Source organism: Eretmochelys imbricata, chromosome 28 (assembly GCF_965152235.1).
Source record: "Eretmochelys imbricata isolate rEreImb1 chromosome 28, rEreImb1.hap1, whole genome shotgun sequence".
Classification (NCBI taxonomy): domain Eukaryota; kingdom Metazoa; phylum Chordata; order Testudines; family Cheloniidae; genus Eretmochelys; species Eretmochelys imbricata.
This window is the reverse complement of record NC_135599.1, coordinates 2,123,707-2,144,503: the sequence shown is the minus strand read 5'-3', so window position 1 is coordinate 2,144,503 and position 20,797 is coordinate 2,123,707. Positions and strand designations below refer to the sequence as shown.

The following is a 20,797-nucleotide window of genomic DNA, read 5'->3' as shown; positions in this document are numbered from 1 at the left end:
ATCTAGCCAACTTTCTATCCACCTTATAGTCCATGTTTGGCTAAGGGCAGGAATGGGAACAGGGACACAGCTATAAGGCTTTGTGGTGTCAGAGCTGGGAAGGGCGACACTAAGGAAGGAAACTGGAATCATGCTTGCTGGAAGTTCACCCCAATCAACATTGAATTGTTTGCACCTTTGGACTTCGGGTATTATTGCTCTCTGTTCATGCAGGAAGGATCAGGGAAGTAAGTGAGTGAAGGAATAAGCCCCTTAAAAAGGCTCAGGCCTGGTCTATGCTGGGGGAAGCTAAATCAGTCTGAGTTACACACCTTCAGCTATGAAAATAGCATAGCTGAAGTCAATGTACTTAGAGCTACTTACCGCAGTGTCTTCGCTGCGGTAAGTCAACTGCTGCCACTCCCCCATCGACTCTGCCTACACTTCTCATGCCGGTGGAGTACCGGAGTCAACTGGAGAGCATTTGGTGTTTGATTTATTGTGTCTTCACGAGATGCAATAAATCGACCCCCGCTGGATTGGTCGCTCCAGAGGTAAGTGTAGACATGCCCTCAGTCTCAGGTGTTCAAGCTATATGGTCTATCCTTATGGAAGAGTGGGACCCCTTGGGGGTCTAGTGCACTCAAGGGGCACCTCCCAAGGACTGTTTAAAGGCCAGGATATTGCACAGATCCTACGGATCCATGACAGTGGGCCAGAGGTTAAGCTTTATGGGGAAAAGATATAAAAGAAGAAAAGCATCTAAATGCGTATTTACCATTACCCCCTCAACAGTTCTCTTGGGAATCCCTGATCGGTTCCAAAGTGTATTAAAACCTTTCTTAAAGGGTTACCTCTTGGTTATCAGGTCATGTCAGTTTGTAGCCCAAAAAGACACCCCTCAGTCAGCTCAAACACAGCTGTTTCTCCCCAAAAAGTCAGTCTGTCTCTTCAGTCTCCTGAAAGAGGTTAAATCCGTCACTGCCCCTTTCTGCATAGGGCAAAGCTTCAAAAGCTGGAGATCTGCATAACTAACCTTGAGATGGGGTATTCATCACGCCTTAGTGACACCAGCTTGAACAGAAACCCATCCCTGAGCCCATCCCAGTATCATCTGACCCATCTCAGCATCATAGTCTGTGAAGTATTCATGCTTTCAAGGACCAGCTCAAATATAGAGATAGCAGTCTTAGCTAGGGCCAGTGTTTGCTGACAATGAAAACAGAGTAATTGATAAACATGAGCAATATATAATCCTTTACAGCATGAAAGTGCATTTGGGGGAGGCAGCAGGAGCCAGCTGTATGGGGGAAGGGGGGCCCAGACACTGGGCATAGAGAGCCTAGAGCAAGCTGTGTGCTGGGGAGGTGGGGCATGAACCAGATATGTGCAGGGGAGATGAGCAGGGGAGAAGTGCTGTGGACACAACCAAGAGGAGGTGCGAGTGCCGTCCACTCCACAGTATGATTAGGGAGCCAGGCATCCCACTGCGAAGTGCCCCGCCTGCCCAGGGGAAACTTCACTGTGGTTTTGCTGAGCCTAGACTTGTATGAGGATGGAAGAAATTGGCAGCAAGTCTCAACAGCAGCCAGCCCGCAGCCTCTGCCCTCTGCCCCGGGGGGTGGGAGTCAGGTGTCTCCAGGCAGAAATCTGGGGGGTTGTGACCTTGCATGCCCCCACCCTCTGTTCAGCAATTCTGGAGATGAAGGGTGATTCCAGAAATGAAGAGTAATGTCTGGGAAAAAAATGCAGTAATAGCAGTAATTTCCAGAAAACACTGGCCCTAGTCATAAATAAAGTACAATAGTCTCAAGATGTATGCTTGTGTTCATCAGATCTGTCACTCTGCCTTCACATAGTTCACTCTGCTGGTAGGTTCTACCCCTTCCCCCATTCTGTGTCTGCCTTTTCTATTTAGATGGTAAATTCTTCCTGGAATGGGCCATCTACTATTCTGGGTTTGTACTGTGCCAAGCACAACCGACTGTTAAGTTGGTCCTTAGGCACTAAGGTAATGAATATGATTTATAATAATAATAAATTTGTGAGTCTCTAAGGTGCCACAAGTCCTCGTTTTCTTTTTGCGGATACATACTAACACGGCTGCTGCTCTGAAACCAATAATTCTCCTGACACTTTGAGCCAAGGAAGATGGCCTTAAAATGAGGCCAAGGAAGATGGCCTTACTTAAAAATGAGCTCGGGTTAAAACCATGAAATATTCCTTGTGACAAGTATCCCACAAGTTCCACTAACCTCCCTTGTTTTCTTTGCTTTGAGCAGGTTTTCCAGTTTCCAAACCTGATCAGATTTTGCAGCTGGAAGAAGGGAAAGACCCATGGGTCCCAGGCCTCCACTGCTCTGAGAAAGAAGTGCTCCTGAGAGCTGCGTGCACAGGTGAGGAATTGGTTAAATCAACTCAAAAACTGTCTGTGAATACAGGAAACATTTGGGATGCACTACAAAGACCTTGTGAGCTCTCCAAGTTCAGGATTGTTCCCTGCAGATGTGGAATCATTAGGCAGATGTCACTCATGGCTTCCCACCTACCCTGACTGACAACTGGCAGCAGGTCCCTCCCCAGTCTCGCTTTCCCATGAGAGTTCTGGTGAGATGCGGACCCAGAACTGATCCCTTCCTCTCTCTCCTATGTGGAAGGGTTTGGGGAAAATCCTCTCCTCATAGGTTTGATCTGTCCCACACATATTTTCGTTTGTTCATCCCTTTTCCCATTCTTCTCTCTGAGATTTCCTTCTGTCCAGTGCAGGGAGTGATCTGTGTCTGGATTCTCTCTGTCTCCCATCAGGCATTGGGATGGTGAGTGAGAACGAGGAGACACCCCAGCAGGAAGATGCTGAGGAAGTAGAATCCCATGGAATGTTATCAGGAAGATCCAAAGGGAATGATTCCTGGAATTGTGCACACCAAGAAAAAGCAAAAGCCTGTGAGAGTCAGCAAAGGCCAGAGGAAAACTTCAGTAGCCACTCAGATCTTGTTACACGCAAGAGAATCAACTTGGAAGAGACATGCTACACATGCCATGAGTGCGGGAAAAGCTTTGATGGGAGTTCTGCCCTTGTGAAACATCAGAGAATCCACACAGGAGAGAGACCCTACACCTGCGCTGAGTGTGGTAAAAGCTTTAGTTGGCCCTCACACCTTATCACACATCAGAGAATCCACACAGGAGAGAAACCCTACACGTGCTCTGAGTGCGGGAAAAGCTTCTCTCAGAGCTCGAACCTTTTCACACATCAGAGAATGCACACAGGAGATACACCCTACATGTGCTCTCAGTGTGGGAAAAGCTTTAGTTGTCACTCGCACCTTAGCATACATCGTAGAATCCACACAGGAGAGAAACCCTACATGTGCTCTGCGTGCGGGAAAAGCTTCAATCAGAGCTCAAGGCTTATCGCACATCAGAGAATCCACACTGGAGAGATGCCCTACACATGCTCTGAGTGTGGGAAAAGCTTCAATCAGAGCTCAAGGCTTACCGCACATCAGAGAATCCACAGTGGAGAGAGACCCTATACATGCTCTGAGTGCGGGAAAAGCTTCAATCGGAGCTCAAGGCTTATCACACATCAGAGAATCCACAGTGGAGAGAGACCCTACACATGCTCTGAGTGTGGGAAAAGCTTCAATCAGAGCTCAAACCTTGTCTCACATCAGAGAATCCACAGTGGAGAGAGGCCTTACACATGCTTTGAGTGTGGGAAAAGCTTCAATCAGAGCTCAAACCTTATCATACATCAGAGAATCCACACAGGAGATACACCCTACGTGTGCTCTGAGTGTGGGAAAAGTTTTAGTTGTTATGCACACCTTAGCATACATCGTAGAATCCACACAGGAGAGAAACCCTACACGTGTTCTGAGTGCGGGAAAAGCTTCAGTCAGAGCTCTACCCTTAGCACACATCAGAGAATCCACACTGGAGAGATGCCCTACACATGCTCTGAGTGCGGGAAAAGCTTCAATCGAAGCTCTGCCCTGATCACACATCAGAGAATCCACACGGGTGAGAAACCTTATGGATGCTCTGAGTGTGGGAAACGCTTTAATCGGAGCTCACACCTTATCACACATAGGACAATTCACACAGGTGAGAAACCTTATGTGTGCTCTGAGTGTGGGAAATGCTTCAATTGGAGCTCACACCTTATCAGACATAGGCAAGTCCACTCAGGAGAGAGGCTCTACACATGCTCTGAGTGTGGGAAAAGCTTCAATCAGAGCTCAAGGCTTATTAAACATCAGAAACACCACATGGGAGAGAACTGTAATAAATGCCTTGACTAAGGCCGGCCAAATTTTTTTTTTTAATTCACATTTGTTAATTCCCATATAGTGATCTTTCTGCCATCTTCACCGTGGTCTCTCAGCTCCCCCAGATGAGTTGCCTGCTTCTGCCTTTTGCAGCTCACCCTTCTTTGGGGTCAGTCCTGTGATCTTTTCTATCAACTCCTTTCCATTTGAGACATAAGAGTGTGTGTCCCTCCAGCCAGCAATGTTCATCAGCTCCAGATGGGGGAGAGAGGTTTGATCCCAACAAGCTACACTGAGGCAAAAAACTACCTGTGCCCTACATCCACTAGGACTGTACATGGCGTTTTGGCAGCTCAAGTGAGTGATCTTGGTGTAAAAAGACAATTATAGTTGTAGTGCAGATGCAGCCCTTGTGCAGTGGTTGGCACTAGCTTTCCCCTTGACCTGACCTAAACTCCATCTCTTTTCCTTGTCTAAACAAACCCTGAGCATCACGGTTCTACTGTTCCCCCATTTCAAAGCAAACATCAAGTTTCCCCTTCAGGAACAAATTCTTTCATTCCCAGTTGCTCTGATGTTGCTTCAGGTTGTGTTGGAGAGCAGATATTTTTACCACCATTTTCCTCACTTAAAATATATTGAACTATAACAAAGAGCAGGAACAGGGCAGGGATAGGGAAAACTGTCATTTCACCCTCTGTAACAACAGAAGAAGATAGGATAAGGCAGAGGGATTCCCTTATTCACCATCCCAATCCCCCTGTTGTTCAGTTGGTTCGGTCAATATTTTTTCTAAAGGGCTGGGTAGAGGATTCCCTTGTAAATAAGCAAAATACCCATGCATTTGGCTCCCAAAGCAGTTGTGACCCAGGCCCTGGAGGAGGTCGCTGCTGAAGATATCTCCTTTCTAATCAGATGCATGATGCCTATTTGGGAAATGCAATCCCTAGCTAGGTAGAGATGGGGAAAATGGAAGTGACATTTCTGTTCAGCTCTCCCCTGGGAAATGCTGCAAATGTGTAGAAAATGAAATCCATGTAGAATGTGATAGAGCTGCAGAAAGAGACCTATTTTTAATAGATACCTGACGTTTGGTGTCTTACAGGGATTCTAAGCCACACCTGAATTTAGTCCCTAATTTAAACCTGTGCCACCAGATTAAAGAAATAAAAGGGCATATTTGGGGGAGTTATACTCACTATCACTACTGATATGTTGTGTGGTTGGTGAAGAATTCTACAACAGAGAAGTGTAAAATTATTCCAAGTAAGGTCAATGATTTGACAAGAACTCAGGTAGAAATTGCAGGTACGCATGGTTGATTTTCACCCCAGAAATGGAAGCTATGGTGACCTGTGGCCCAGGTAAACTAGTTTTAGAACGCTGCTCCCTAGTTAAGTACTATTGATCATGGTCCTAAAGGATGCCATGATTAAATTGGTAACAATGTCCTTTACCATTTGGATCCAAAGGTTCATGAAGCACATAGAGAAACAGCTGATTCCTTCAGAGCCATTCCATGCCTATGGGTCCCAGTCTGGCTGCCTTGTTGGACAAGAAGCACTTCCATGCTGCGCAAATGATGGTAGCCAATGAGGGAATGTATCAGATTCCAAGTTCAGACTGCAGGATACATGAATGCTGAGTCCTGACTGTTAGGATATAGGTATGCAGGCCTCCCCGTAAAGGCTTATACTTTTAGAATTTAGGTATATGTTTATAATTTAGCTAGTTATAGAGGTATAAAAGAATCAAAATCACTGTCTGCCTGTGTAAGGGCCTTCTCTCACTGTAACAGACTGAGGCCCTGTTCTTAAGCTAAGGCCTTTGGCTGAGCACTAGAGGCAGCCATAAGCTGGGAAGCATATGGTCACATCCTCACATTCCAAACTAGTCACATTGAAATAAGGTGGTATTGGGCAGTTAGGAATACAGTCCTGTCCCTGATAATGCCGATCACCACCAGATAAAGATGGTTAACGAAAACTTAGTTTTATAGCATCCTGTCTGGCAAGAAATCACTTCTCAATGGTTGTGGTTGTGAAACCCTCATTTCTCTATTGTTTTATCTTTATGGCCCCCAGTTTTCTATTGTTAATCTGTCTGGTTCTCTAATTGTTTCTGTCTGCTGTCTAATTAATTTTGGTAGGTATAAATTAATTAAGGTAGTCGGATTATAAATGGTTTGAGAATTATGTTAGATGTTAGGATTTGTTAGGTAAATTTCAGTAAAATGATTGGTTAAGGTATAGCTGAGAATATTACTTTATAAATTAGGGGCAAACAGGAAGTAAGTTGGGATTCGAAAATAAGGAAAAAGGAACTTGTATTTAAGCTTGCTGGAAGTTCACCCCAATAAACTTTGAATTGTTTGCACCTTCAGACTTTGGGTATTGTTGCTCTCTGTTTATGCGAGAAGGACCAGAAAAGTGAGAGGGTGAAGGAATAAGCCCTCTAACATCTTGGTGCCATGACTCGGATGCATCGCATCGGATAGGTGAGTGGCAGCCTGTAAGTCCCCATCCCCAATAATCCATGCAGCTGCTTGGAGGGGGTATGTCGAACTCTCGTGTTGGTAGTTGCTGGTTCTGGCAAGCTGGGGTAATGGATTTTTTGAACAAATGGATAAGGAACAATCAGGGCCCATACCAGGTGCAGGGGTAGAGCTGGGATGAGTTTGAAAAGGAGATAGGGGATGTCAAGGTTCCTCCCCCACTCTGAACTCTAGGGTACAGATGTGGGGACCTGCATGAAAAACCTCCTAAGCTTATCTTTACCAGCTTAGGTCAAAACTTCCCCAAGGTACAAAATATTCCACCCGTTGTCCTTGGACTGGCCGCTACCACCACCAAACTAATACTGGTTACTGGGGAAGAGCTGTTTGGACGCGTCCTTCCCCCCCAAATACTTCCCAAAACCTTGCACCCCACTTCCTGGACAAGGTTTGGTAAAAAGCCTCACCAATTTGCCTAGGTGACTACAGACCCAGACCCTTGGATCTTAAGAACAATGAACAATCCTCCCAACACTTGCACCCCCCCTTTCCTGGGAAATGTTGGATAAAAAGCCTCACCAATTTGCATAGGTGACCACAGACCCAAACCCTTGGATCTGAGAACAATGAAAAAGCATTCAGTTTTTTACAAGAAGACTTTTAATAAAAAATAGAAGTAAATAGAAATAAAGAAATCCCCCCTGTAAAATCAGGATGGTAGATATCTTACAGGGTAATTAGATTCAAAAACATAGAGAACCCCTCTAGGCAAAACCTTAAGTTACAAAAAAGATACACAGACAGAAATAGTTATTCTATTCAGCACAATTCTTTTCTCAGCCATTTAAAGAAATCATAATCTAACACATACCTAGCTAGATTACTTACTAAAAGTTCTAAGACTCCATTCCTGGTCTATCCCCGGCAAAGACCCAGCATACAGACAGACACAGACCCTTTGTTTCTCTCCCTCCTCCCAGCTTTTGAAAGTATCTTGTCTCCTCATTGGTCATTTTGGTCAGGTGCCAGCGAGGTTACCTTTAGCTTCTTAACCCTTTACAGGTGAGAGGAGCTTTCCCCTGGCCAGGAGGGATTTCAAAGGGGTTTACCCTTCCCTTTATATTTATGACAGGGGAGGTTTTGGGAGACCCCAAGGGAAAGGAGTGTAGGAAATAGGGAATGGTATTACAAGGTTTGTGTGCTGGCATGGCATACTGGGTAAAAGGGGAAGCCGATCTCCTCCAACACATTAAGGATTTGGAGGTTATTGTGGATTAGCAATGGGTTTTAACAGAAAAATCCATGTTAGTGGTAGAGAGAGCTGATTTGAAGGCACGAGATGCTGCACGGACAGAGGAGTCTTGTGAGGCAATCCGGCGAGAGAGGGATGAACTGCTGGGAAGAGTAGGAGACTTACAGGAGGAATTGTATCAATGTAAACATGGGGGCAATGGACTTGGGGACCCCAAACCATCCACCCCACAAATGGAACTGAAGGAGACACCTCTGCCATCCTACCCTGAAAAAACACTGCATCCACCACTGCCAGTGGACATTGTAAGCCAGCAATCCACAGTTACAGTCCCTACAAGAGAGGCTACACAGGAGGAACTGCAGGAGATAGGAATAGAGGCCCTGGTTGCGGGGTGGGGGACCATGCCCCACAAGTAGAACAGGCAGAAATCCGGACCTGGTCCCTGGAGGACCGGGAGGCAGTACTGGGCCGTTTGGGAAAGGTACCCTGGAATGATTGAGATCAGTTTGTGCTGTGGCTAGTGGAGGTGGGCAGGGAGAAGAAGGGTCTAACTCGTGAGGACCAGGACTGGCAGGAGTGGCACACCCATTTCTAATCCTCAGACAGGTGACAAAACAGTTGTTTGGGGTGTACTCTCGTACTGCGGGGATGAATAAGGTGAAGCAAATCTCTGGGGAAACAGGGCAGGATACACTGAATCACATACAGGCATGGGCACAGTGCTGCATGGATCCCCTGGACAGTCCATGGGTGATGCCCCAGGCAGGGACGCTGGGACCTGGTGGGGGTGTGAGATTGCTGGATAAATGTTTGGAGCTGAGCGATCCACAGTTCGTGGAGCATTTAAGGTTGCAGCACCCTGAACTTGCTCCCAATCAGCTACCCCAATTTTTGGAACAGGCAGATGTATTGGGGGCAGAGCCAGTCCATGTGTTACTGCAGGGGATCAGCACAAGGTGGAAAGCGGTGGGTCAGCCCAGAGGAGAGGATGTACAGGGAGAGGTGGTGGCTTTGGGGGGCGTGGTAATCGGGGATGAGCAGGCAGCTATAGAGCCACAGATCCAGAGACTGCAGGCTAAGCTGACTACCCAGGATCTTACCAGATCAGGGGGAAAGTGGCCCTGGAGGCCAGGGGAGGGACTGCCGGAAATGCCAGACACACAATTTTGCTTGAAGACAGGAATGTCTTCGGTGCCAGGACCCCGGCCCCCCTGTGAAACAGTAGGAGAGACAGAGGTGGGAGCTGCGACTTAGGGGTGCCCTGGGAGGCCTCCTGTCCATGTTCTCAGTTTAGGATGGGATGCATCTGGTCGCCCCATGCTGCAGGGGGTGATCGAAGGGAGTCTCATGAGGGATTTTTTGATAGACACTGGAGCAGCCATCAGTTTAACCACATGGGGGCAGGGGAGGCCCTCAGAAGGGACTGTGACAATTGTAGGGGCAACGGGAGGGGAGACACAGTTAACCCTGAGGCAGGGACAGATAAAGGAATCTGGAGGGAAGGGGAGATTATGTGGGGTTGTAATGATGTGCTTAATCTGTTGGGGGCAGGAGATTTACACAAGCTGGGACTTGTACTGGATTTAGCCAATTGGGTGTGTTTACTGGGGCAGATGCAGGACGGTCAGGGCTATACCATTTCCATGGGGATAGCCACTATGACCATTAAAGCCTCACATGCCTTCCCACCATCCCCGGCAGGGCGGGAACACATCCCTGTGTGGGCAAAGGATAACCTGGATTGTGGTAGGGGCCGCATGGAGGTACTGCTGGAGGGAGGGGACCCTCCCCCACAGAAACAGTACCCTATTCCTCGAGAGATGTTGGCAGAGGTGGGGGCAACGATTGAGGAATTGGAACAGAGGGGACTGATCAGAGCAGTTGCATCCCCTTGTAATGCTGCTGTGTGGCCCATGAGAAAGCCAAATGGTACCTGGTGCCTCACTGTTGCTTACAGGGCACTAAATGCTCTGGCCAATTCACCAGCCTCAGTGTGGCAGCATACCCTGAAATGTAGCCCGTATGGGACCCCAATTTTGAATTTTCAGTTTTGGACATAGCGAATGGGTTTTGGTCTCTGCCACTAGCTACCTCGTGTCAGTATAAAACTGCATTCACATGGGAGGGCAGACAATTCTGCTGGACAGTCCTACCCCAGGGATATTGGGACTCCCCTGCAATTTTTCACAGATACATGAGACAGGCTCTGGAGGGGGTGGATTCAGCAAGGTGCATACAATATGTAGACGACCTGTTGCTAATGTCAGGGACAGAGGAAGAAGACAGGAAACTAACCAAGCAAGTCCTGCAAGCTTTGGCAAGAGCAGGGTTGAAGGTCAATGGGGAAAAGGCTCAGATGGGACAGACAAGAGTAACCTACTTAGGAGTGGAAGTGTCCCAGATGGGAAGGGAAATTGATAAGGGATGAGTGCAGTTGATCCAGTCCCTGCCACTGCCTACTGATGTTAAAAGCTTGCAAAGTTTTCTGGGTCTAACTGGATTTTGCAAGGATTTTGTGGCCAGTTATGCAGAAATAGCCCAGCATCTATTTGACCTAACCCGAGCCTCAACTTGGGAGTGGTCAGAAGAGTGCACTGAGGCAGTGAGAGTGCTAAAGGAAAACCTGGCCAGTGCTCCAGTGCTGGCCTCCCCAGATGGGGAGAAATTCTTTTATCTGTACCCTTTGGTATCGGACACTACCGTTGGTTGTGCGTTAACACAGGAGTATGGAGCAAAGGGCCGACCTGTGGCCTTTGCCTCTCGACTTTTGAGTGTTGTGGAACTGAAATATAGATGGTGTGAAAAGGTGTTCTTGTGCACCTACTGGGGGGGTAGGGAAATTCAAATACCTTACAGGAATGCAGAAAGTAATAGTCTGATCTCATCATGACCCCTGTGGCTATTAAACATGCATACTATCTTACAGGGACCAGTGAGTGGGCAGTGTATTGCCAAATGGTTGCTGGCTCTACAAACAGAAAACATTAAAGCAGAAGTGTTAAAGGAACCCATTTTCTGGGTAGCCAGATTACATCTGGCTGGCACCCCACACCACTGTGAAGCAAATCCAGATAAAACCCAACTTCTGGCGTTTTGGGCAGCTAACCCCAATCAGGTAAAGGAGGGGACACTGGTATGGTTTTTGGATGGAAGTTGTAGGTATCAGGGGGGACGGAAAACTGCAGTCTTAGCTGTTGTGGGAATCAGAGGCAATGAGACAGCCAGCACCATTGGTTTCTCACTAGAAGCAAGGTCAGCTCAGGAGGCAGCCTTGCTAACAGCTTTAAATGAAGCCGTCATAAATATAAAGGGAAGGGTAAACACCTTTAAATCCCTCCTGGCCAGAGGAAAAACCCTTTCACCTGTAAAGGGTTAAGAAGCTAAGATAACCTCGCTGGCACCTGATTAAAATGACCAATGAGGAGACAAGATACTTTCAAAGCTGGAGGGGGTGGGGGGGAAACAAAGGGTTCTCTCTGTCTGTGTGATGCTTTAGCCGGGACCAGGGCAGGAATGCAGGTCAGAACTCCTGTAAAGAGTCAGTAAGCAATCTAGTGAGATATGCGTTAGATTCTGTTTTATTTAAATGGCTGATAAAATAAGCTGTGCTGAATGGAATGTATATTCCTGTTTTTGTGTCTTTTTGTAACTTAAGGTTTTGCCTAGAGGGATTCTCTATGTTTTGAATCTAATTACCCTGTAAGGTATTTACCATCCTGATTTTACAGAGGTGATTCTTTCACTTTTTCTTTAATTAAAATTCTCTTTTAAGAACCTGATTGCTTTTTCATTGCCCTAAGATCCAAGGGTTTGGGTCTGTGGTCACCTATGCAAATTGGTGAGGATTTTTACCAAACCTTCCTCAGGAAGTGGGATGCAAGGGTTGGGAGGATTTTGGGGGGAAAGACGTTTCCAAACTCTGTTTTTTCAGGAACCCAGATAAAGTTTGGTGATGGCAGTGGAAATCCAAGGGCAAAGGGTAAAATAATGTGTACCTTGGGGAAGTTTTAACCTAAGCTGGTAAAAGTAAACTTAGGAGGTTTTCATGCAGGTCCCCACATCTGTACCCTAGAGTTCAGAGTGGGGAAGGAACCTTGACACAAGGGTTTGGATATGTGGTCACCTATGCAAAGTGGTGAGGATTTTTATCAAGCCTTCCCCAGGAAAGGGGGTGTAGTGCTCAGGGGGATATTTTTTTGGGGGGGAGACGTTTCCAAGTGGGCTCTTTCCCTGTTCTTTGTGTAACACTTTGGTGGTGGCAGCGTTTAACCTAAGCTGGTAAGAATAAGCTTCGGGGGTCTTTCATGCAGGTCCCCACATCTGTACCCTAGAGTTCAGAGTGGGGAAGGAACCTTGACAGAAGCGGATCCCAAATTTGAGGCAGAATGTTGGGTGGTGGTAGATTCATATTAAGTATTTTGTGGGGTCACATTAATGCTGAGATGGTGGGCAGATAATCATTTCAGGGCAACAGACGGCTCCACAATCAAGCATGCTACCTGGTGGAAGTGAGTGGAGGTGCTCAGTCATTGTTTTACGCGGATCAGTGTGGTAAAGGTAAAGGCACCCAAGAAAACAGGACCCCTAAGCAAAGGCAATAATCTGGCCGATGTAGAGGCCAAGCGGGCTGCAACAGAGGCACCCCCGTGGCCCTGGGGGCCAGAAGAGAGAGTGCCTGTAGCAGTGATAACAGGAAGTCGGGTGGGTACAGATCGGGGAGGGCGAATTCAAGAGTTGCAAGAATCTGACCCAGGGCTGGAAGGCAGCATGAAAGTTGGGGACTGGCATGTGCCAGAGGTGGAACTAATGGAAGGGATTTGGTCTGATGGACCAGTCATGCTGTGCCCTCAAGGAAGCTGGATGGCTTTCTTAAGCTGGGTGCATGGGAGCTTGGCAGGGGGACACCCCGGGTGTGAGGAGGCACTGGGAACTTTAAAAAGGTTGTGCTGGAGGCCAGGAAAGGCAGCTGATTAAAAATCACATCTGGAACATTGTTTGGACTGTGCCAGGCACAACCCACCACCTCACACGGTGCTAAGGGGAGAATTAATGAGACAAGCCCCAAGGGGACCATGGGAAAGAATACAAAGTGACTACACAGGACCCCTACCACCAGATCAAAGGAAAAATCAATTCATGTTGGTGGTAGTGGATGCTTTCAGCAGCCGGGTGGAAGCTTTCCCCACAAAGTATCAAACTGCCTGGGTAACTGCTGAAATAGTGATAAAAGAGGTATTCATAGAATCATAGAATTCCAGGGTTGGAAGGGACCTCAGGAGGTCATCTAGTCCAACCCCCTGCTCAAAGCAGGACCAATCCCTGAGGTATTCACTTGCTGGGGGGTCCCAAAGGTGATTGACTCAGACCAAGGAGCTGCTTTCCAGTCCGATCTGTTAGGGGAGCTATCAGCCCTCACTGGAATCACACACTTGTTCCATATTGCTTAACACGCACAGGCTGCGGGGCAGGGGGAACGCATGAACTGCACCATTAAAAGTGAGCTAAGAAAGGGAGTGGAAATGGGAGGAAAAAACTGGTCACAGTTACTGCCCTTTGTCTTAATGAGAATAAGGGCCTGAGAATCAAAGGGCATAGGATTTTCTCCATATGAGGCTCTCATGGGAAGGCTCATGGAACGGTGGGAAAATCTACTTACCCCAGCACCTGGGGAAGTCACTACACACGGCTTAACACAAGAATGGATTTTAACTCTAACTGACCATGTAAAACAGGTACTGCAGGCAGTGGCCTGGCGAGACAAACAAGGAGCAGCAAGAGTCAAAACATGGTATGACCTTCCCAAGGAGCGTGATCTACTCACGGTGAGAGATCTAGTGATGTACAAGATTCCAGGTCAACACCATCCATTCCCGGCTCCTAAATGGAAGGGCCCCTATCTTGTCCTTGACCAATTCAGCCCCAGTCTGCTACTATTGAGTACAGAGAATGGAGGGTGAGAGTGGGCTCACTGCACTCAAATAAAAAGGTACAAACAGGGGATTGGGAAAGGGGACGTGTAAATTTTGTTATGTGTATATTACAGGTTAATTCAAAAAGGAGAAAAGGATAAAAATCCCCTGGCTCTGGATGGAACAATTCCTAGTGCTAATCACAATTGTCACATTTACAAATTCTATTCGGATCCCACAATGTGAAGTGTCAAAAGGAGGAAACACATGGATGGCTACACATGCAACCTGTGGTAATAAAGCTAATGAAGACTATGAGAATCTCCCCATAGAAAGATGTACCACTAATACTCCAACAGGAATTTGGCAGTGTCAGTATATGGTTTATGGATTAGATGGGGGAATCCCAACCCGGAGGAGAATATCAAATTAATCAGGAAATATTGCATGGTACTCCCTGGGTGCTGCCATGATTAATGATAGTGGAAAACACAGTTACCCAGCTATGGTGGTTTATTACAGAGGGTCCAAAGAATATAACCCTCTGGTCTCCTGGAGCAAATGAACCCTCTTGGGAAAATAGGGCCCCACATTTAGGGTGTGATGTTACCATATGTAACCCCAATGGTACTTCCATGGAAGATAATCCAGAGGGTGTGATTGTTAAATATTACATTGGGCATAAAATCCCCTTTGTGATGCTGGGGGTATGATGAGTTAACTATTTTACAGATATTGTAACCCTACAGTTGATATGGATGCCAAGTTGGAAGAATGCAAATTTAAAGTGGCCACAGCCTGGAGCCGAGAATATTTCCTGACGAGCAAATGTGTGGGAGCCATTGTGGGAGTGGGTGCAGCCAGCACTGTTTAACTTGTCCTTTCACTCTATTCCAGGGGTGGGATGCCCCAAGGCATGGTGGGTGGATCAAATTCATCCTAATTGTAGTATGTACATCAAAGGATTGAAACAACAATTCAATTGGTGGGTGAGGGGACACACCTGGAATCGTCGTTGGAAAAGGGGATTGTGGGCAGCTGGGAACATTATGCTGGGCACATGGAATCTATGTGATGAATGGGTAACCAAGCAATTAGTAAGCCAACATGTGAGATTTCAACAACAAATTAATGAATTAATGGCACAGCAGCGGCCACAGGGTGGAGGATAGCAGAGAGGTAGATTTCAGAGTAGCAGCCGTATTAGTCTGTATCCGCAAAAAGAACAGAAGGACTTGTGCCACCTTAGAGGAAGACTTGCAGTTAACTCATTGGGTAGGGGACCTGGTGATATGGGTGGAGGTTGGCTTCAGAAGAGTAACATGGGGAGAAGTGTGTGTAGGTATTCAGAATGCTCAGTTAATAATGTTAATGGATATTATGAGAGATGCTTGGTCAGAACAATGGCCTTCAGTACTAAATTGGGAGGCTAGCCCATAATTGAAAATAACATCCCCAACCTGTGGGAACAGTTCTTGTGTAATGGTTACTATGATACCCTGGGAAGGAAATGCAAATAAGGTGGTCCCCTTGTACCCTATGGGAGTAACTAGGGAAGGGGGAGCGCGTTGGGAGCCACAAGGAAATAGGTGTGGGGGGGTGGAATGGGGTAAATTGGACTGTCATCACATTAAGCAGTTGTATATCCAGAGGAGGAATATGGATGTGCCCCTCTCCTATGACTATGGAGGAGCAGGATCAATGGCCTATTGCAAAGGGGGGCATTTAGGGGTAATGTATATGGGGTACAGTGTATTCTGTTGGGAATGGATGCAATCCTGCAATATAACACTAGGAGACAAAATCCTTCCACTCTATGACCAAATTATGAACTTCTATACACTGCCACCTGGACTATGGTGCACCAGTGGATCAGTGGACTTAATCGTTGTAAACAATCGAACTAGCACCTACTACCCCATGTCGTACCAAGTAGTTGAATTGGTTTGGACAATACCAAATTTCACTGTGGATATTCAATGGACACACAATATGGACAAAAGTACACAAAGATTACAAGAGCAACTTCCTGCAAGCACCAACAGTTGGACACACTTACAATACACACTACAGGCTGGTGCTGACAAAATTTTAACCCTCTCAAGGGAGGAGAAGCAGTGTTTTTGGTGGTGGCCAGGATGTTGGACCATACTGCAGTGGTCAGGACTTTCTGTGTTCCTGTGGATTATCATAGCAGCTGGTGTATTGTTAACAGTATTTGTGTTATGTTGCATATGGAAACAACCAAGGGGGGCATAATCCCCTAGAGAACAGCCACTAATGATAACCTATAAGTAGTGTAGTAAGCCCTCCCCCTCAGAGTACTAGACAACCCGGACCCAACCTTCTCAGGCCTACTATACTGGAAAGTCTGGAACACTAATTGGAATAGGTGTAGTATGCCCGTACGAGAGAAGGTGCAGAGTACGGAACTACACAAGGGGCAGTGGGACAGATGGAATATCGACATCTTGATGCCTGGCCCTATCAGGAAGTGTGTCACCATATGTCCTATGCTTTTCCAGGGGTACCTGGGCAGGAGGATCCCAAAAGGAAAAAAAAGGGGGTGGAGTGTTAGGATATAGATATTCAGGCCTGTCTATAAAGGCCTGTACTTTAATAATTTAGGCATATGTTTGTTATACCAATAAATTAAAAACCAGCAATAAATTAAAAACCAGCAGGATCTTATTAAAGAGGAAAAGGCAAAATACCACATTTATTGTGAATACAGAAAGAATCATAGTAAGCAGTTAGTTATAGCTATAACATTCCATTCAATCTCATATTTATTCACACATTCATTCCTACAAACACACACACACAGGTTCTGCAAGGTTGTTATCATCGTTACCAGCCTTAGAGTTGCTCATGCCAAGCCATTGGCCAGGTGGCCTGGACGTGAGGAGGGAGCAGGGCCTTGTCAGATGCTCATCTGATGTTCCTGGAAGTTGGTTTGCAGAATCAGACATCCCAAAGTTCTCACTTTCTAGAGTCCATTTTTATAGGAGTTTCTTCTTATGCCAGCCTATGGGAATTGCTTCATCATGCTGTTGCTGAATCAATCAGCAGATAGCATATTCCTGACAGCTCCGTGCTGCTAGATGTTATCTTGCTCTTTGGTTCTCCCATTCTTGAGGCTGTTGGGCGGATTCCAGTCTGCCCTCCGGGGGCCCTCTGGTTATTTCCACTTGACGCCTTTTTCAGCCGATGGACACTGGATTCTTAGGCTGGCACCTCCCTGATCATTGAGTTATTATCCACACCAAGCATCCATCCACATACATCCTCTATCTCTATTTTAATCACAATTGTTAATACAACAAAAGGACGGGGAGTCTCTGGGTGCTGTTTCTGTTGTTACAGAGTATTGCTTTGAGTCTCTCTCTGTGTGAATTGCTTTGAGAACAGACTCTGTCTTAGAATGTACTAACACAATTAGCAGCTTGCAAGTTTCACACATAGAGGGAGAGAAACAGTACCAAAAACCAACAGACCTCTTAATTAGTAATACCCTGGAATTTAAACTATGGGGAATCAAACTCATTTCTGATTTTAATACAGAACTTCTTTAATATGATCCAACATGTTTATCACTTGGCTAGTTATTGAGGTATAAAAGAAAGAATCAAAATCACTGTCTGCCAGTGTAAGGGCCTTCTCTTACTGTGACAGTCTGAGGCCCTGTTCTTAGGCTAAGGCCTTTGGCTAAGCAGCAGAGGCAGCCATAAGCTGAGAAGCGACCGGTCACATCCTCCCATTCCAAACTAGTCACATTGAAATCAGGTGCTATTGGGCTGTTAGGAATACAGTCCTGTCCTGATAATGCCTATCGCCTCCTGAGAAAGATGGTTATAGAAAACTTAGTTTGATAGCATTCTGTCTGGCAAGAAATCACTTCTCAATGGTTGTGGTTGTGAAACCCTTGTTTCTCTATTGTTTTATCTTTATGGCCCCCACTTTTCTATTGTTAATCTGTCTGGTTCTCTAATTGTTTCTGTCTGCTGTCTAATTAATTTTGGTAGGGGTAAGTGAATTAGGGTAGTGGGATATAATTGGTTAGAGAATTATGTTACAATAGGTTAGGATTGGTTATAAATAGATTTCAGTAAAATGATTGGTTAAAGTATAGCTGAGAATATTACTATATAAATTAGGGGAAAACAGGAAGTAAGTTGGGATTCGAAAATAAGGAAAAAGAAACTTGTATTTAAGCTTGCTGGAAGTTCACCCCAACAAACATCGAATTATTTTCACCTTCGGACTTTGGGTATTGTTGCTCTCTATTCATGCGAGAAGGACGAGGGAAGTGAGAGAGTGAAGGAATAAGTCCTCTAAGGCATCTTAAAAGCCCTCTGTTAGTGCAGCTGTGGCTTTCTGTGCACAGAGACCCAGACACCTCAAGGTCTGCTGGTCTTCAGAGAAATGGGGAACGTCTGTACTTTGGAATGTGCAGCTGTTGTCTTCGACACTTAAGTGGAGCAGTTGCAAACAGCATCTTCAGGTAGGTACCACGGCTTAGCTGCCTAAAGCACCTGCCTACTAAACAAGTGATCCTGGGTTCAACTCCCAGTGGTGTTTTGCTGTATGCATTTGTTCTCCTTTCCTATGTCTTTTTGGGGAACATGAGACCTCCATCAGTAATCCAAGCAATTGCTCATCAAAGAAAAGTCTAATTTGCAGAGGAACATTGGAAATCAAATCACAAGCCTAGAGCTGAGGAAAAGGCTGCTCTGAAGAGCATTGGCAAGGCATTTGCTTCAACCGCAATTGATACGACATGAAAGCCTGTGCTGTATTTCCTTGTGATTTGCTGGGGATGTCTGCACCGGGAGATTGTGATAGCATGATCAGTGCAGAACTTGCAGGTAATGGAAAGTTACTGTCCTTTCACTTTCCTTCTGATTGGCATTGATGAAAAATGAAGCAGCTAGGACAAAAGTCCCAGAAAGCTGCCGAGTAAAGAGGAGATTAGGGACGCAAGACCTAGTGGTTCCTTTTGGAATGTGTCTGCTCTTCCCACCTTTTGGTTGATCTTTTGAAGAAGATCGCCTTTGCTTAGGAATAAAAATCCTGGCCACCTGGTTATTTATTCTGATAAATGTCAGAAGGAGGCACCTGACAACCATGGAGACAAGGAAAAGGTCACCATAACTCAACTTTCATCCGCAACTCTTGAAGCCACAATGCAGAGTACTACACACTCTATGATGATGGCAGGTGACAGAAAGGTCTCTTCCAAAGACATTTTCTACAAGCATGGACACTCTATGCACAGAGTTCCTAACAGTTTGATATCTGCTGACAATGGAGAACTTGGTTTTGGAATCTCTCTCTCTCTTTCTCAGTGAACGTCTGCAGTGGCTATTGAAAGGCCTCTATAGAGTGGCCCTTGGAAAAAGCTGACTTAGGAGCCTTCCTGCTACCCAGGAGATCCTCGCTTGCTCTGCCAGTTCATCCTTGCTGAACCTAGCTTGTCTGTTGGGCTCTCTTTTTTGTATCTTTTTCTCATAAACAGAAAAGAGCTTCCTGGGCAATCCTTGTAAGTGCTTATTCAAGACAGAGAGAGCTAAGCTAAGACTTGTGGCTAAGTCTTGGAAAGCAGCAAACTACACATCTGGAGCTGATGAAAAGGTTACTGCGACCATAATGTAGAATACTAATCACTATATGATCACAGCTGCCAGTGGGAGATGAGCCCCCGAAAAGCTCTCTGTCAGCTCAGCTTGGCTTTCTGTGCAGAGACAACCAGACAGCTCGATGTCTGCAGGTCTTGCAGGAAACGGAGAACATCTCCGCTCTGGAATTTGTAACTGTTGTCATGGAGCTTCAAGTAGTGCCGTTGCAATGTACATCTTGAGGCAAGTGTCATGGCTGAGCTGACTAACACACCTACCTTGAAAACACATAATCATGGGGCCAACTCCCAGGGGTGCTTTGCGCTGCATTCTTTTGTCTCCTCTGCTCATATTTTCCAATGTCTTTCTATAAAACAGAATTGACCTCTGTCGGGTAGCCAAGTAAACCCTGTTCTGTTCCATTTAGATGCCTACCTCACACTGTGTCCCTGAGGTCTCGGGCAAATTCTCAGCTCCCAAAGCTTCTGCCACTCACCTAGAGACCCACAACTTAACCCTAACCCTGACTGCTGCTCCTCTCTAGAGAGTGTGAAAGGAGTTGAGGCAGTGCAGGAGCCTTCCCTGGGCCTGAGGCTTTGGGGGAGACAGATTGTCTGAGACATCTGAGTGTCGGGAACCATGCGCCCACCACCGAAATCAGGGGACTGTTCCAGCCCTGAGTCTAAGCTGCGAGGATCCCCCCACAGAGCAGGGTGCCCCAGATTACAGCCTGAAAAGAGGCATGTGAAACTAACTCCTGTTCTCCCTGCATCACAGCTGGGGGTGGAATGAGCCCCCTGTTGCCTTAGTGTATGTGGGTATCATGCCATAGCACTGTGCAGCCATTAATGGCATCAGCATTTCTACCAGAACCACTGTGCCATGCACAAAACCCCACAGGGGCCATGCTGGGCTATTTACACCATCACTGCAGATGTGCAGCATGTCCAATTGCAGCTGGGAAGCCAGGGTTTGCTACCAGGCAGCTCAGGGTGTCTCCATTCTCCATCCAGCCCATGGTGCTATTTATACCACTAAATGCTGCATTGGTGGACAAGTGAAATCAATCCCAAAGTCCCCTTTCATCGCCCTGGAAATTCATTTAAACTTATGTTTGGCCTCAGAGAATTAAACAAATGTGTCTGTGAAAAGAGAGGAGTCGAGTTCAATCCCTTGTCACCATCAATGTGCAAACCAGGAGCCTGTTGCTTTGCATTCCTGACGTGTCACCATCATGTGGCCATTCTGTCTCAGTCCCTTTTTAATTA

The 20,797-nt window shown here is 46.3% G+C and overlaps 1 protein-coding gene across 4 annotated transcripts in view; it reads left to right on the top strand.

Annotated features, from left to right (window-relative positions):
- The window catches only part of LOC144258287 (uncharacterized), a 43,692-nt gene that overhangs the window by 20,683 nt on the left and 2,212 nt on the right, over nt 1-20,797 (top strand). For 2 of the 4 annotated variants that reach the window (XR_013344654.1, XR_013344655.1), the window contains exons 2-6: nt 2,262-2,375; nt 2,785-5,919; nt 6,637-6,750; nt 10,929-11,117; nt 14,046-14,204. Coding sequence is in view for 1 of the 4 variants with exons in the window: in XM_077806747.1 (XP_077662873.1) it covers nt 2,262-2,375; nt 2,785-4,286 (1,616 nt within the window). In the remaining 3 variants the exon portion in view is untranslated. The other 2 variants (XR_013344656.1, XM_077806747.1) reach the window with 2 other exon arrangements.